The sequence below is a fragment of the Rhincodon typus genome, chromosome 21, assembly GCF_021869965.1.
Source record: "Rhincodon typus isolate 14 chromosome 21, sRhiTyp1.1, whole genome shotgun sequence".
NCBI lineage: Eukaryota > Metazoa > Chordata > Chondrichthyes > Orectolobiformes > Rhincodontidae > Rhincodon > Rhincodon typus.
In genome coordinates, this window is record NC_063352.1 from 36,620,829 (window position 1) to 36,637,560 (window position 16,732).

General features: G+C 38.5%; 1 protein-coding gene across 1 annotated transcript in view; it reads right to left on the reverse strand.

The window, feature by feature from the left end:
* Positions 1–15,324: 15,324 nt before the first annotated feature.
* Positions 15,325–16,732, reverse strand: part of LOC109932681 (sarcalumenin) — a 36,806-nt gene continuing 35,398 nt past the window's right edge. Inside the window, exon 7 of the mRNA XM_048609868.1 lies at positions 15,325–16,277. Within this exon, the coding sequence (XP_048465825.1) occupies positions 15,466–16,277 (812 nt within the window). The 3' untranslated portion in view covers positions 15,325–15,465. The remainder of the gene's footprint in view (positions 16,278–16,732) is intronic.

Here is a 16,732-nt window from a genome sequence, read left to right on the forward strand (position 1 = left end):
TAATGAAAATGGGGAAGCTACTCCATTGATTTAGAATCATGCCTAACACAAAGGAAAAAGGTTGTTGGAAGTCAATCATTCCTCGCCTCAAGACAGCACTGCAAAGTTCCTCAGAGTAGTGTCCCAGACCTATTCAGCTCCTTCATCAATGACCTGACTTCCATCAGAGATATGAATATTCATTGATAATTGTACAGTGCCAAGTCACAACTGTCCAAGCAATGAAAAGGGTTATGCCCATTTGCAGCGGAGTATGGACAGCATTCAAGCTCGGGCTGTTAATTGCCTTTTGTGGATCACCACCTTGATATGATGGAGAGACTTATGTGCTATGACAGTCTCTTGAACAATGAGTTGGGAGCTCCTTGCTACTGGTGGTGCCACCCATGGTAGCTAGGTCAAGAACAGTGTCAGAGAAAGTGTGGTCCAAAAGTTCTCAACAGAAGAAGAGATGAAGGAAGACTTTGCATCTCACCAGCTGCAAAGGTGGAAGAAAGCTGCAAATGCAAGGTGGTTCTGGCCATCTTATTCTGGCATGTCGCTGAGGCCATACCACAAATCTGTCAAGATCATAAGCTAAAACAGTGCTGCAAGGTCCCCATGTTAAACTAAATGACATGCAGACTTCTTTAAGGTTCTTTGTAATGATGGAGAATTATCAACAAAGTCAAAGGGAACCTGGAATTCCTGGCAATGAATCTGCCCACAGACAACAGAGGCATCAAATGTCTTCCTGGAAAGGGATAGCTGAAAGCACAAACAGGAAGATGCACCTTTACTTGAAAGGAAAGTCTGAGCATGATCCTTATCCCATGCCTAATTTTTTCCACCAGAATAGGATCTTGGATGCACTAACAGAATTTTCAATTGTACACATGAAAACCTCATGGTACTTAACTACAAGTCAACCATATGCTACTATGACCAATGTATATGCCACAATCCTTGACTCTGAAGATGATGTGAAGGAAAAGTTAACATTATATCCTAACATTATTGAAATCCTCACTACCATCCCAAAATAAGAAAATATCTCCAAGCCAAGGTCACCCCTTATGCTTGTGTCTGGAGTGTTGGGAAAACCAGTGTGGAGAAAAGCCAATTCAAAGGGTATCTTGCTAACAAAATATGTTCCAAGTAACAAGTGCCTTCTTCCATTAGACAGCAAAATCACACTTCAAGACTCCACTCTGTAGTGGGCACTGAAGGAACATCGCACTGTCAAATGCCATCTTTCAGGTTTGATGTTAAACTGAGGATCTGTTTAGTTTCTCAAGTAGACATAAAATATCCCACAGCACTGTTTCAAAGAAAAAAGGGATTTTTCTGCTATTGATCTAGTCAATATTTATTCTACAATCAACATCACAAAAAAAGAATGTTCTGGTCATTATCACATTGTGTGCAAATTGGTTGTCATGTTTGCAAAAGTATAACAGTGACTGTACTTCAAAGTACTTAATTAGCTGTAGAGTATTTGGACTGTCTTGAGATCATGAAAAGTGCTATATAAATGCAAGCCTTTTTTCTTTTATGAGCTGGCGGACTACTCCTGCAATGGGGGCATTGCATTTAATTCAGTCCTCTCTTTATTCAGCAACTGTAAGCAGGCACTTTCTTGCAGCTGTCAACAATGACATTCAGGAATTGGAATTTGGCTGGACATTTCTCCTCTTTAATCCAGGCACATTGAAATCGGTTCAAGCAACCAAATTACAGAGAGAAATGGATTTAGCATAGACTAGGAATAAAAGCTAGGATCTTCAGATATGGCTCAATACACATCATATCCATTTATTCACCAGGTTATTTATGGAACTTGAAGATTTTAACTAGTTGTAATTTTGTCTTCACTGGCATCTATTATTGGAAATTTTATATCCTAAATGTTTGATAGATGGAAATGTTATGACTGAGGATAAAGGCTGCATTGGTTTTTTTTTCATCTAGTCTCACTCTTGTAATGGTTATAACAAATTGGTGAAATGGCCAATTATATATGTTTTAGACTGTTTGGTTTAGTATTAGGAAAAAAAATCAGCTAGGTGTCTTTAGCCAACAAAGAATAACCAGTTTATTACAAATAAAAATTACTGAAACAACATGCAAAGATCACTTTGCATGGGTGGATATGACTTGCATTCTAACTTAAAAATTTAGCATGAGGAAAAATTAGGTGACAAACTACGGTTGAACACCCCACAGAACACATCAAATGGTAAATGTGATCAACACAGATCATGTGCATTTCTAAGTAATCACCCCAGATTTTAGAGAGACAGTCATCAAATCACATTAAAACTTCACAAATGATTACAAGTCTCGTTTTTTTTTCTTTTTTGATCACTTAGTATTGAAACTCCGTTGATGTTATGTCATGGACTACCCCAACAATTGCTTGCATTCTGGGTTTGCCTTCCCTGGGATTACATTCCCCTAGATTCTTGGAAACAGTACTCCCAGTACTTACAGGCCATATTCCAGCTTTTCATAAACGGTGAGATCAAGCAAGTCTTGTTTGTTGCCTTAGCTCTAATCTGGCTGAGTTGCACAAAATCATTATGCTTGTAGCTTTCCTTCATTACTCACCATTGTGGTAAAGATAAACTGACAATAGGACTACTCTCTCATTAGAACAAGATAATTGGTGGTTTAACCTGAGGACCATCATACTTCAGGCAAGAGGAGAGGTTGAAAAGATAATCTTCATGGTAACTATCAGCTATCAGCCATCAGCCATCAACCATCACTGGGTCAAAGTCCTGGAATTTCCTCGAATGGCATTGTGGGTCAACCCACAGCTGAGGGATTGCAGCTATTCAAGAAAGCAGCTTTTCACAGCCTTCTCAAGGGCAATTAAGGATGGGCAATAAATGTTGGCCAGCCAGCAATACTCACATCCCATAAATGAATTTAAAAACAGCTGGTGCAGAAATTGAACACTGCCAACAGCTTGGGTTACTCTGGATTACAAACCAGCCATTCAACCAACTGAGCTAACCAACCTACTTACTAAACTATTAGTGATACATGACTACTTCTGACCCTCACTCCTCCCAAGACGTTTCCAGAGCCCTGACTCCAACATTTTGCTGCCTACTATTTGCTTGAATTTCTTCCTACATTCCGACAGCACTGAGTCACCCAGCTGTTCTTTACTTCACCGAGTCCCAAACAGAATCAGTGTAGTTCAGTTCTTTTTTAACAGTAAACTTAACAGTTTATGTCTGCAGGAGTTTGCATCTGTTTTCTTCTCCAACCAACTAACTCAGGAACTACTCTTTAAAGAACTCTGAGCTGTTTTGACTTATTGGAAACCTTGCAACATGTGCCTCCCTTGTTTCCAGTATTGTATATAAGTAATTTTTTGAAACAGTAAAATGTGGCAACAAACAGTGGGATTCAAATGTAGCATCCACAATTTTGGAAATTTTGCACTTGCCTTCCCTTTTTTTTTTGCTAAATACTAGCAAACCCCCAGCGCCATTACTTTCCTGCTGAGAGTAAGAGTTAGTTATAAAGAGAACGGGGAACTTGGTCCTGCATCATCCTCATTCCTGCAAACGTAGCAACAATGCCCTCAGTTCCTTCATCCAGATCGTGAATGTTGGAGAACCAGTCAGTCGGTTAAGTGGCAAATTTCTTGAGAATTTGGCCACAAGCTCAGCTCTTGGCAGCACTTTGTCTAATAGATTGTATTTCATATTGAACTTTGGACAAATTGATTTTATTCCACGTATTTATCTTTCAATTATAGCAAGGGCTTTATTACTTAAGGTGACTATTCAAAGTTTCATTAATTGCTGACCTGAACATATGTCAAATGATTGTGTTGAATTTGCAATCAGCTTGTTGGAACTGTCAAAGGCAACAATGAACTACAGCTCTTCATGTCACACATTCACAATCTGGATGAAGGAACTGAGGGCATTGTTGCTACTATTGCAGATGACACAAAGCTAGATGGAGAGACAGTGTTGAGGAGGTGGAGTGGCTGCAGAAGGATTTAAACAGGCTAGGAGAGTGGGAAAAGAAGTGGCAAATGGAATAAAGTGTGAGGTTATGCATTGATAGGAAGAATACAGGCATAAACTATTTTCTAAATGGGGAAGTGCTTCAGAAACCTGAAGCACAAAGGAACTTAGGAGCCCTAGTTCAGGGTTCTCTTAAAGTTAGCAAGGATGTTCAATTGGCAGTTAGGAAGGCAAATGGAATGTTAACATTAATTTCAAGACAAGTGTTATACAACAGCAAGGATGTACTGCTGAGCCTGTATAAGGCTGTGGTCAGAGTGCATTTTGAATATTGTGGGTAGTTTTGGGCTCTGCATTGAAGGAAGGGTATGCTGAGTTTGGAAGGGGTCCAGAGGAGATTTACAAGAATGATCCTGGGAGTGAAGGGCTTGTGATATGAGGAGCAGATGAGGACTCTGGGTTTGTACTCGATGGAGTTTAGAAAGATGAGGGGAATCTCATTGGAACTAGCAGAATACTGAGAGGCCTAGATAGAGTGGACATGGAGAAGATGTTTCCAGTAGTAGGAAAGACTAGGACCCAAGGGCACAGCCTCAAAGTGAAGAGTCAACCTTTTAGAACTGAGATGAGGAGGAATTTCTTCACCCAGAAGATGGTTAATCTGTGGACTTTGTTGCCACAGAAGACTTCGGAGGCCAATCATTGAGTATATTTAAGTCAGACGTAGATAGGTTCTTGATTAGTGAGGGGATCAAAGGTTATGTGAAGAAGGCAGGAGAATGGGTTTGAGAAATGTATCGGCTGTGATCAGACAGCAGATCAGATGGTGGAGTAGACGCAGTGGGCTGAATGACCTAATTCCACTCCCATATTTTGTGGTCATAATGAACAGCCAGCATTTTGGGTCCAATGAACCTTCATCAGAACAGTTCTGATGAAGGGTCACCAGACCCAAAACATTAACTCTAATTTTTCTTCACAGATGCTGCCAGACTTGCTGAGCTTTTCCAGCAACTTCTGTTTTTGTTCCTGATTTACAGCATCCACAGTTCTTTCTGTTGTTATACAATCTAACAGCAAGATCTGAACAGAAAAAATCTGTCAAATTAAATCACTTCAGACTAATACAGCATCACACAAAAAAAATCCCAGCAAATTGTATGTAAAACACAGAGTACTGGGTATAAATAAAGATTGGCTTCAATCCAGGAAATTATTTGAGATGAATGTTCCAGATAAACTCAGCCCAAGAGATATCAGATGGGATAAAAGTCACTTTACACCATTTTAAATATTGAGACACAATCCAACAGTGATGGTATAAAGTGCAACAATATGCTGTCCTATTATAGTATTATTAATAAGAAAAATTCTCAGTTGATCTTGGTAACAAATAATTTGTTCAACAATGGAATTGTTCCCTTAACACTAAAGGATCACACTGACAAATCTCATTCAAACTTTAGCAGGCTGCGTCTAGAAATATTACCAGTAGATGAGCTGGTTACTAAGAATGCAGGAAGATCAGATAAGTTGGAGTACACACTGTAACCAAGTTCTGTTTGATTTTTCCATCTAATTAAATTAATAGTGAGAAACTCATTTGGGTTCCTCTAGACTTATTAGATTATAAATGTAGATGTATGTATTGGAGTTACAATTGAACCGATAACCCTCTGACTCAGAGATTAGCACAAAAACATACACACACACTTTCCTTCACACACGTGACTGTTGTGTTGAGTTCATCCTTTGCTTTGAAAACTGCAAAATGTTCATCTAAAATTATATATTTCCTTATCAGGAACTATAACCAACACTGTTTTCCTTCCAGTTTTCAGCATCCTCTGGGTCAAACATGGATGGACCAGGCTGACATTACAAGGCAGAGGCCTTAATTAAAAATTGAAAAGCCTTAGGTTGAATGAGACTCCATACTTTACCCTGGCAGATTAATCTTGAGAAGAGAATGATATCATGTGGCCCATTCTCTTCCAGGAACTGTACAGAACTGTATCAGTCTACATTTTGTTCAAGGAAGTTGGACTCCTGGGTAGCTTGATGAGTATGAGTGAAACATAGAAAATAGGAGCTATCCCATTCAGTATGATCATGACTGATCATCCAACTCAGTAACCTGCTCTCCCTTTCTCCCCATACTCTTTCATCCCTTTAGCTCTAAGAGCTATATCTAACTCCATCTTGAAAATATTCAAAGCTTTGACCTCAACCTCTTTCTGTGGCAGAGAATTCCATAGCTTACCATTCTCTGGCAAAAAAAAATTCTCCTCCCCTCAATCCTAAATGGTCTACCCTGCATCCTTAAACTGTGACCCCTCGTTCTGGACTCCCCATTAACAGGAATGCCCTGTCCAATCCTGTTTGAATTTTATAGGTTTCCTTCATTCTTCTAAACTCCAGGGAATATATTCCTAACCAATTCAGTTTCTCTTCATATGTCAGTCCTGCCATCCCAGGAATCGGAGTGGTCACACAGTAGAATAGTAACCATGGGATAGATGGATTGGAGGGATATAATTTGGTGTTATGAAATCTGTTTTAAGATTAACAGTGCTTACAAAGGGTCCAGAACTTGATGCTGCTAAATGACTGACAGTGCCCTCCTTTCCCATTTCTGTGTAGTTTTACTTCTGCATTAAAGTGTGTAAAGTATTGTTTTAAAGAAGCTTTCTGCTTCTGTTAAGGATGTTGTTGTTACATTGAAGCTGAAATTGGAGTATGCCAGCAGCAGTATTCTTCTGTTGTTAATGTTTTGCATTGGTGGAGACTGTCAACTTTCCGCTACATTTGGTGCTAAGAGAATGCCAAGGCCAAAGGACCTGGCCCCATATTCAGCAAGTATGTCTCAACGAAAAAAAGGCTTTTATGTTCCTATTCGTGGTACATCATGCACATCTGTCTTACACATTCTCACATATCCTCTGTATCTTGACTGTAACTAACCATTTTGTGATGCCTATCATCCAACTATGCCTAGCTTGATCCTTCTTTCTGCTACCCTCTACTTTGTCCTCTGGAAGGACTGTCATAGCTTTTCAGCTCTGATCACATGTCCAAAATCGTTAGTTTCATTTCTGGATGTCACTTTTTAAGAGTTATTTTTGCTGTGCAATTTCAAGCACCTATTCATTCATTTTCTAGCTTTGTAGAATTTTAAGTACTTGTATCCACATTTCAAAGATCTCATTTCTTCCACAAATTTTTATTTATTGTCCACATTTCAGGAAAGTGAATAGAATGTGGCATCTTATGAGTTGTTTTCATTCAAAATAGCTTGGGTTTTCTTTGTTAACACATCCTTCATCTTCACAAAATTTATGTCTGGCTATCTCTAGCCTTCTGACTTTGGCATCACGTACCATGTTCTGTTACCTCTTGTCTTAAGTAGCCTACTTTATCTACCTGATCCAATGTGATACCATCCACTTCAATCTTCACTCTAGCTTTCTTCCAATATATTACTTCTGTCTACCATTTATTTTTGTATTTTTGGTGTTCACACATAATCCATATCCTAAACGTCTAGATTTTACTTGATCTATAATACTTCACGGGGCCTCTTATGATTGTGTAAGTAGTGTTGTGTTGTCAGCATACTACCATTCATACCACAAGCTTGCAATTTGTACCTCTGCAAGTAGACTTAGCTCTCTGAGTATTTGTTTTGTATGAATAATTTGATGACCGTACACAGCCTTGTTATACTACTTTCTCTTTGCTTCTCTCTTCTAGCATCAAGCTAGAAGATGGGCAGTCAGATTATGTTTGCTCCCAAAGCAGCCCTGGATAAATCTCATACTTTTACTGGCAATATCATATTTCTTTGATAAACACAATCAACTGCTATTCATAATCAATGAAATATATGTAAATGTTCTTGTTGACTGCTGGATACTTAGTCAAGATTTTTCTTCGGTTAAATATCCCACTCTTGTTCTCCTCCAAGTCTAAATCCAGAATGCATTTCACCAATTCCTGCTTCAACTATGTTATTTCTTTTATTACAATTTTCAACATCACTTAAATGAGATGACACAACAAGCTATAGTTCTACAGGCCATTCATAGCTTTACCTTTTTAAGTATCTGAACAAATAACAGATGTGTCAAGTCACTTGGAATATGTCCTTTCGCGTACGTTATATATGTCATGACTTCTATTTATTTCTTCAAAAGCTTTGAGATGTTCTTTTGTTACTAAATCTATGCTAAGATCTTCGTCTGTACTCAATTTCAAAGCATTCTTTACCTCTGAAAGCATAATATTTGGTCCATTGTTTGCCTCTGTACTTTGAGAGATTCCACAATTTAGGCCTTTGTACAATTCATTTATATATCCTTTTTTTTTTTTTTGATGCATATCTTTCAAATAATGTTTTTCTAGAATAATAAAACTGTGGATGCTGGAAATCTGAAACAAGAACAGAAATTGCTGGAGAAACTCAGCAAGTGTGGCAGCATCTTTGGAGAGAAAACAGACACCAGTGACCTTTCATCAGTGCAATATTTTTCCATCTATCTGCTGCATAGCTTTCATTTTTGTCCCAGTCTCAATATTTCATTTGCACATCTCATTATGACATCTCATTGAAAGAAAATAGGGTATTAAAAACAAAACGAAGTAAATTATACTGTGTTTGTACAGATGTAAGATGGCTCCCCTCAAACATAGCATCTTATTAATTTTTCTTAATGTTTATTGGAGCAGATGTTTTTATCTGGCACTGGTATCAATTCCTCCCACAGTCTAAAGATGAGCAGGTTACATGGATTGTCAATGCTAAATTGCCCAAAGTGTATAGGGTGCAGACTAGGTGGATTAGCCATGGAAAATGCGGGGTGACAGGAATAAGGTAGGATGGGTGGGTCTGGGTGGGATGCTGTTTGGAGGGTTGGTGTGGACTCAATGGGTCAAATGGCCTGCTTCCACACTGTAGGGATTCTATGATTTTATGAGTTGCTGTATAACTTGCAACTAGTTGTTTGGCCTCCTAGCGCAACCTGCAGATGATTTGGTGTAAATGCATAGTTACTGCATTTGGTAGGTTGAAGAAACTGAAATAAATGAAAACAGTACATTGGGTTCTCCCAAAATAATTCATCAGACTTTAAAACCATTTGTAATCAAACTCTGTCATCGGCACTGAACCGAATTGGCTAGCTTTCCCAGAATGTATACAGTGTATTTCAGTGATCACTCACTTTTCATCACCATAGTTCATGGAAGAGATTCCTGTTTAAGCATCTAAACAATTTCCAGCATTACCTGTGTTCCATTTTGAACTGAGGTGTAATTCTAAAATGTCAACTAGATATATTAAAAAGGTAAACAATTGTTCTGTTATCACTATCTTTATCTATCTTTCTCTCTCTCTCTCTCTCCGTGAAAAACCTTAGATTTGACTTCCACTTTATCCTGACACTTAGTACACGCTGTTTTTCAAAAATATTCTGACTGTCAAAGTTAGATTTTGTTGTCATTTAAGATAGACTTTCCTCATTGGAGGGAGCAGGACCAATTTCATGAAGACTGAGATTTCATTTTGTTGTGCAAATACACATCACCTCTAATTTAGTCTGAAAATAAAACTGCTAATTTCTGACATGCTTCCTCATAGCCTCAAAAAAAACTTTTAACGTTGTAAGTATGTCCTGAGGCACTCAAAGCATTATTAAACAAATATTGACACTAACCCACTTGAAGAGAAAGAAGCTGTTTGAAATACAGAAACAAAGAAGCTAGTGCAATGGAGAGGCAGGCAATTCTTTTCATGTTAACAACTAAACGGGATGTTTGTAACAGATGGTAGGAACTGCAGATGCTGGAGAATCTGAGATAACAAGGTGTAGAGCTAGATGAGCACAGCAGGCTGAGCAGGAAGGCTGACATTTCGGGCCTCAGGCCTAGGGTCTAGGCCCGAAACGTCAGCCTTCCTGTTCCTCTGATATTGCTTGGCCTGCTGTGTTCATCCAGCTCTACACCTTGTTATCTCAGGATGTTTGTAAGAGTTTTGTTGAAAGGGAAAGGAACAGAACAGAGCAGATCTTAAAGATTTAAGGAACAGGGAGTGACTGAATTGTGTTTTGGTGGTGATAATCGGATCCAGAAAACTCTTACAGGTAGTGGAACAAATGTTGAGGAACACTTGAAATTTCAACCTGACATCAGTAATATTAAATCTGCTGGAGCACTAGGAGTGACTGTGGAGCAGTTCCTGTGCTGTTGTATATCTGCAAGATTGACAAAGTACAGTGAAAGCATTTCATGACATCTTCGTGTCACATTGGTTAGTTAATGCAGAAGTAATTTTTATTTAGTTTGATATATTAGTGGCCTGTTAAGTAATGTTTGATCTGTGTTGATTTCAGTATGTTACAATAAAACTTTAAAATGTATAATCATATCCTTTTTGGTTCCTTCCAATGAAATTAATCTCTTTTTCAAAGTTATCTGTCTTTGTAGGGTTCATAACAACATACTAAAACTTAACTTGTCAACTGCAGAAGCCTATTTAACACATCAACATTTCTGTCCTCTTTTGCTCACTGTCTTTAGCACTACAAGAGTTTCAACTTCAGCAAGAGAAGGAGCATTAATCCAGTATCTTGTTAGCAAACTTATCTGTACTGTCTGAAATTTTCAGATATATTTCTCGATCTTTGAGTACTATTTCCACAGTGTTCTCCCACACTATCCGACTAACCAGCAACAGGTCAGTGGAATATTTTTCTCCAGGGCTTAGGTGAAGTTAGAGTGGGAAGATTCTATGAAAGTCTCAGGCACCTGTATATGAAAATTTGTTTCCTCTATAATATTTTCCCTCAAGACAATGCTAATTGTGGCCAAGGTGTGGGTTCATGTGTACCAGGTTCCCTCTAGTATCTATTGTAAAATGGCAGTTTTTCTTGAGTTTAGTTGTAGTGGAATTATTCAGTACAGATAAATGACATCAGTCTCATCCTAATTTATCTGAAAGTTTAAATTTCCTTGGACTATAACCCCGACTGAGGTCAGCAATGCCAAGTGTGAATTAAACTTTATTCAAAATTGGGTTCTGGAGTGACCTCATTACAGCCAAGGTCCAAATATGGTTGAAGGAGATGTATTGCAGCGGTGAGATGAGAGTGACTGCTCTTGAGATCAAGGCAGCATTTGACCAAGTATAACATCAAGGAACCTGTGTATAAGAATCGGGGAAATCTCTCCCAGTTGGTATCATACCTAGCAGCGAGAAAGATGGTTATGGTTATTAGAGACCAGTTATCTCAATCCCAAGGCCATGCTGCAGGAAATCCTCAAGTTAGATATTTTCTATTTGGCCTGTTCAGAGATATTATGACACACCTCCGGAGTCGATGTGACTTGAACCCCAGTCTCCTGGCCCAGAGGTAGGGGCATTAATCCTGTGCCACACGAGCCCCTAAGATCCGCAGAATAGAATTCTTTTTGATAAGCGGCCTGGTCAGAGATATTATTACATATCCCTGGTGGGACCTGAACCCAGGGACACTACCACTGCACCACATGAGTCCAACTGCGATTCTCAGGGTAGTGTCCTAGATGCAACCATTTGTAGCTGCTTCATCAATTACCATACCTCCACCAAAAGGTGCAAAATTGTGATGTTTGCTGATGATTGCATAGCGTTCAGTATCATTCGCAACTCCTCTGATACTGACCCTGTCAATACTTGCATGCAGGAAGATGCAGACAACATTTACATTTGGGCTGTTAAATGGCAAGTAATGTTCACATTCATAGAAATCAACAACCATCTCCAAAAAGAGAGAATTACCAAAACTGAATCTCCCACCTTCAACAATCTACAGGTCATGTTGATAAGGACTGCAGCAATTCAAGAAGGCAGTTCACCTCCACCTGTAGTAAATTCTGGCTTTGCTAGTAACACTCATTTCCATGAACAAATTAAAAACAAGCATGGTGCATCTACTAACTGAGGCATCAGATCAATAATTTGAGACTTAATTTTTAATGGTTATTAGTGGATTTCCTCCGGCTTCTGTATTGACTGTCACTTCTGTACTCTGTAGAACAGAAAAAAACATTTTGTAAATACTTTACAAAGGCAGTGGGCCACAACTAGGAGTTTCCAGAGGAGTTGACACATGGAGAATCGAAGAGTTGGTGTACACAAAAAAGATACATTTTATTCTACAGAATTGTTGGCAAGTCTGCTACCTTTTAATATTAAAGGAAACTAACCATTGCAGTTAAATGAATTCAAGTGAGAGACTGACTCAGGAAAACTAAAACTAAAGGACAAAGTGAGATGTTTGATAATGAGCTTTATTAGAAGGGCCTGCGTTGTCTACAAACTGAATTAGTCTTTGATTTATTGTGTAGCTAAACTTGAATATCAACAGTAACCGTCTGATTTTGGGATATTTCTAAGCCTTTTGATTTTAGAATTTAAGGTCCTGCAACCCCGAACCTCCCTAAAAGATTAATTCCAAAATTCAGGTTCAATCTAATAAAATTCCCTATAAGCCAAATTAAATCTTTAAGTAGGCACTATAAATGCCATAAATGGTTACACTGACATGCAAACCACCCCTATGCTAGAAGTAAACTTCCCTTATTGATTTAGCTCATTGCCTCCTGTCCTGTTAAGCCTGCTCTTTCAGGTTCAAAACAGAATGATTCATTTTTGAACCAAGGAGCACAAATTTTCACACCGCCAAGTTAATCCAAATTTTTTACATGAAATTATTTGGGGGCGTGAAGAGACTGAGAATTGGAAGGTTTAGATGCAAATTATACAAATGTGCATTTCTAATAATTGTGCATCCATTAAACTTGATGCAATCCCTGGCTACAATGCCTCAGTGTGTTTCCAATGGCAAGGCCCCTCACCAGATACATGCATTCATGCAACTGATCCTGTAGAATCTAGATTATCTTGGGAGATAGTTTGCTTAGATGTGAGTTTTCTCCAAACAATGAGAAACCCACAGCACACAGGAAATGCAAGGTTTTCTGGCAAAATATAATTATAAAATAGCATATCTTTCACAGCTTAAAGATAGACAACTTTGTCTGAATTAAACCAAACAATTCTAATGCCTCCAATTTTGCCTCTAAACTAATATGGCCAAATTATTGTATTTCACCAAGATCCAGAATTTGCAGGTCAGAAACACCGTTATCAAATCGTTAATGGTCTTCATTTTCCATCCTTAGAAGGTTCTATGGATGCTGTATGATTGTACATGGCTAATTACCACCCACAACTAATGGGCCAAACTGACTTTGTCATTATGTAAATTCAGTCATTGTTCAGGAAGAATGAGACATACGGTTTTGAAATACATGTAGATTGCTAACTGAATACAACACCAACGCTTCCCAAAGTAATCATCATCAGTTTTGCCTTTGTTATTTTACACCTCATTTATTACACCTCTTAATAATTCAAAATAATGGAGAAGATTATATTGCAGAGCATATATGGATAAAGTTTGGGGCATTGCAGTACCTTCATATTAACTGCTCCATTTTCCCAATTGAATATTACATTAGATCCCTTATGATTCTCATTTTCCAGTGACCAAATGAATCAACATTGCTTTAACCTGCTACGTTGCCCAATTTCACTTCTGTCTGCCCATGTTGCTGAGAATTGGGTAAGTTGCAACATGAAACCTTCCACAAAAATTAGTTTGTTACCAATTTAATCTAATTCTGAAACTCATTGTCCATGATTCAATCTGACTGTCCCTGAGAAAATTTCTCTTACATCCTGTAGACTTTTATTAACAAGTCACTTAAATTTGTTTGATCACCGATTGACCAGCAATTAACCTGTGTTTTGTCACCTTTACACAAATACCATGACATTCCATACTGTTCTGAGGCCAGTTTTTATTCACTGTTACTAAAGTTGTCTCATTAACTCTCCCTTTCTACTTACATGTGCATTTCTCTGATTGTCTCAATTGATTTCTTAGTCCATTAAAGGAAACCCCTTCATTTTCCACAGCTGAATCATTGTTATCAGTACCATGTTAGTGGAAATTTATTGAATGGAGATGATGTGATATTTTTCATATGTCACAACAGTAGGTCACAGAGGGAAGCCATGATGAGGATTAGTTTGCTATATTAGATAAACACCAAAGCAGTGAACGGGCAAAATATAAAGGGAGGCATTTAAAAGAAATGGAGTAAAGAGCAAATAATCTCATTATCTCCAGAGTAGTCTTCTTTTTAGCTCTGCTGTATTCTAAGCCTACAACACAAGGATACATTTCACCTTCCAAATTGTCTTGTGTGCAGTTAAAAACTTTATAAGGTCATCCTTTAACCTGAATAACCACAAGATTGCACCTCAAAACCATTTGTGATCAAGCTCATTAACATCATACAGATGTCAATGCAGAGTGTTTGTATCATGCAAATACAGAATAGTGAAGTATTTCCAGAAAAACTCAATGCAGAGTGATTGCATGAGACATGATCAATGGTCTGAAGCAGTTGGTATATCCACTGCACAAGCAATTATGGTGGGCAGATCAGGTAAGATTACCTGAACGAAAAAATGAATGGAACAAAAATGGAGAAAAGATAACTAGTCTAGTTACCTACAAGTTTGCCACAACCTGTAATCTTAAACCAAAACTGGGATAAACCTGGATGAAGCTATTTAATGCTTGTGAATGTAAAAGTGTGTTTTTACGTGTTTGTGATAATTCTCTCCTACTCACCAATGCCCTTTACTCTCTGTTTGCTACTTCAGAGAACAGACATCTGAGAAAATCTGTACGATTCAGCAATGGAACCAACAGCAATGATCGCTAAGTTTCCAAGAGGCCTGTAATTAAACATTTTAAAGCATGCATGGCCTCTTGCAGGATCTGTGGATAATTTGCCATTTGGATTAAAGATGATCCAATGATTTGGGGTGGCCAGAGAGGGAGACTTGATTATCTAGCTAAAAAATAGGTTGGGTGAAGGTGGAAACTTAATGTTTTAAATACAGCAAGCAGATCAATGTGACAAGGAATAAGTAATGAAGTGGGGGGGGGAAGAAAAATGAGATTAAAAAGGTACGTGAACAAAATGTTAGCAGCAGCAAGAACTGGGAGTCATCATGCTCCAAACAGGGCAGAAATGCTATCAAAGCTCTACTCTAAACATGCACTGAGACACACTAACCACTTGCCACATTGCAAATAAATTAACCCTCTGAGCCCTTTATAAATCTTTCTAAGCTGTATCAAAAAATGACCAGGTTGGTACATCTTTGTTCAGAGAATGCTATTCGTTAAATATTTCTTGTAATCCTCATTTTCTGTTATGTATGGTACAGATTTGATAGAAGTTTTTCTTTTAAGGTATACAACAGGTTCCTGGATGCTTAAAGCTCAGTTCTCAAAGGGTTAATGAACCATGGCTTCTTGGACATAAGACATAAACTATTTCACCCATAAATAATGTAATAGCTCCTTGTTCAGGGCTTTCTATAGCGGTTCTTTGGTGTTTCTCCACATCCAGTGATGTCACAGGATGAAAGAGATGGGTTTTTCCCAGCAGTGATGGCTCCCAATAAAGCAGGAAGCTCATGGGTGATGATACGCTCGATTTTCTCCAGCAGACATCCTCCCATGTATGAGCACTGTGCTGACAGCAATTTGAAAGTATTAATGGAATTAATGCCAAAGAAATCTTTATAGACATTAGGATTGGGAAGATCGAACTTGCTGACGTTGGTTTTAGCCAAGATGGATTTAAAGATGTAGAATTTGTCTGGTTCATCCAATATTTCATTGAAGACTAACTCAGGATCACTGAAGAAGGTCATTTTATCTTTAAAAGTCTGCAAATATCGATCCACAAGAAGGGCATGGAGGCGCACACGTATGGCATGCTGTCGGATGAAGGCGATTTTGTTCTCCAGCCTATTCTCAATGACTTGGTTGAGATCCTCCAGGAGGGAGACCTCTTCTTTCAGGAATAGGTTTTGATTTGTATCAGGTTGGTACTCATATGGCCAAAAAGAACTAACGTAGACTCTTGGTGGTTCTGTGACATTGATTAATGGTGCCAGGCTCCAGAAGAGAGCTCCGTAGACTCGCATCAGTTCCTGAGTGGCCACATTGTCAGCTTTATTCAAAATTATTCTGATTTGAGACTCACGACCCTTCAACTGACGGAAGAGCATCTCCAATTCCAATCCAACGTCCAGTTTGGTAGGATCAAACACAACAAATATGAGGTCAGCTCGATCAATAAACCATTGACAAACATCATTGAAGGGATAACCTATGAAAGGTAGAAAAATTATGAAACAGCTAATTTCAAAATATAGAAATACCACTGGGTCTCTAGAATAGTTACAAGCACACTTTGGAGCAGCAATACATCATTTGGTAAAAGGGCGTACAAATGCCTCTATGCATTTTTAGGGAATTTATTGAAAATCCTGACTTCCCTGGTAGTATTGCATTCAAACTCCCTTCGTGCCAATATCTTACCCAATGTCCAACCTTATGTTCTATCTCAAACTTTGTTCCTTCACCTAACCTACTGAGTTCCATTCTCTCCATCGTTCTTCCTCCACTTTTAAATGTCTTGTCCAACACACGTTATGGATGTGCCCTAGGTCACCTCTCTGAGCTCCAGCACTTACATAAGAACCAGGGGCAGGAGTAGGTCATCTGGTCCTTCAAGCCCGCTCCGCCATTCAATAAGACCATAGCTGATCTTTTTGTGGTCTC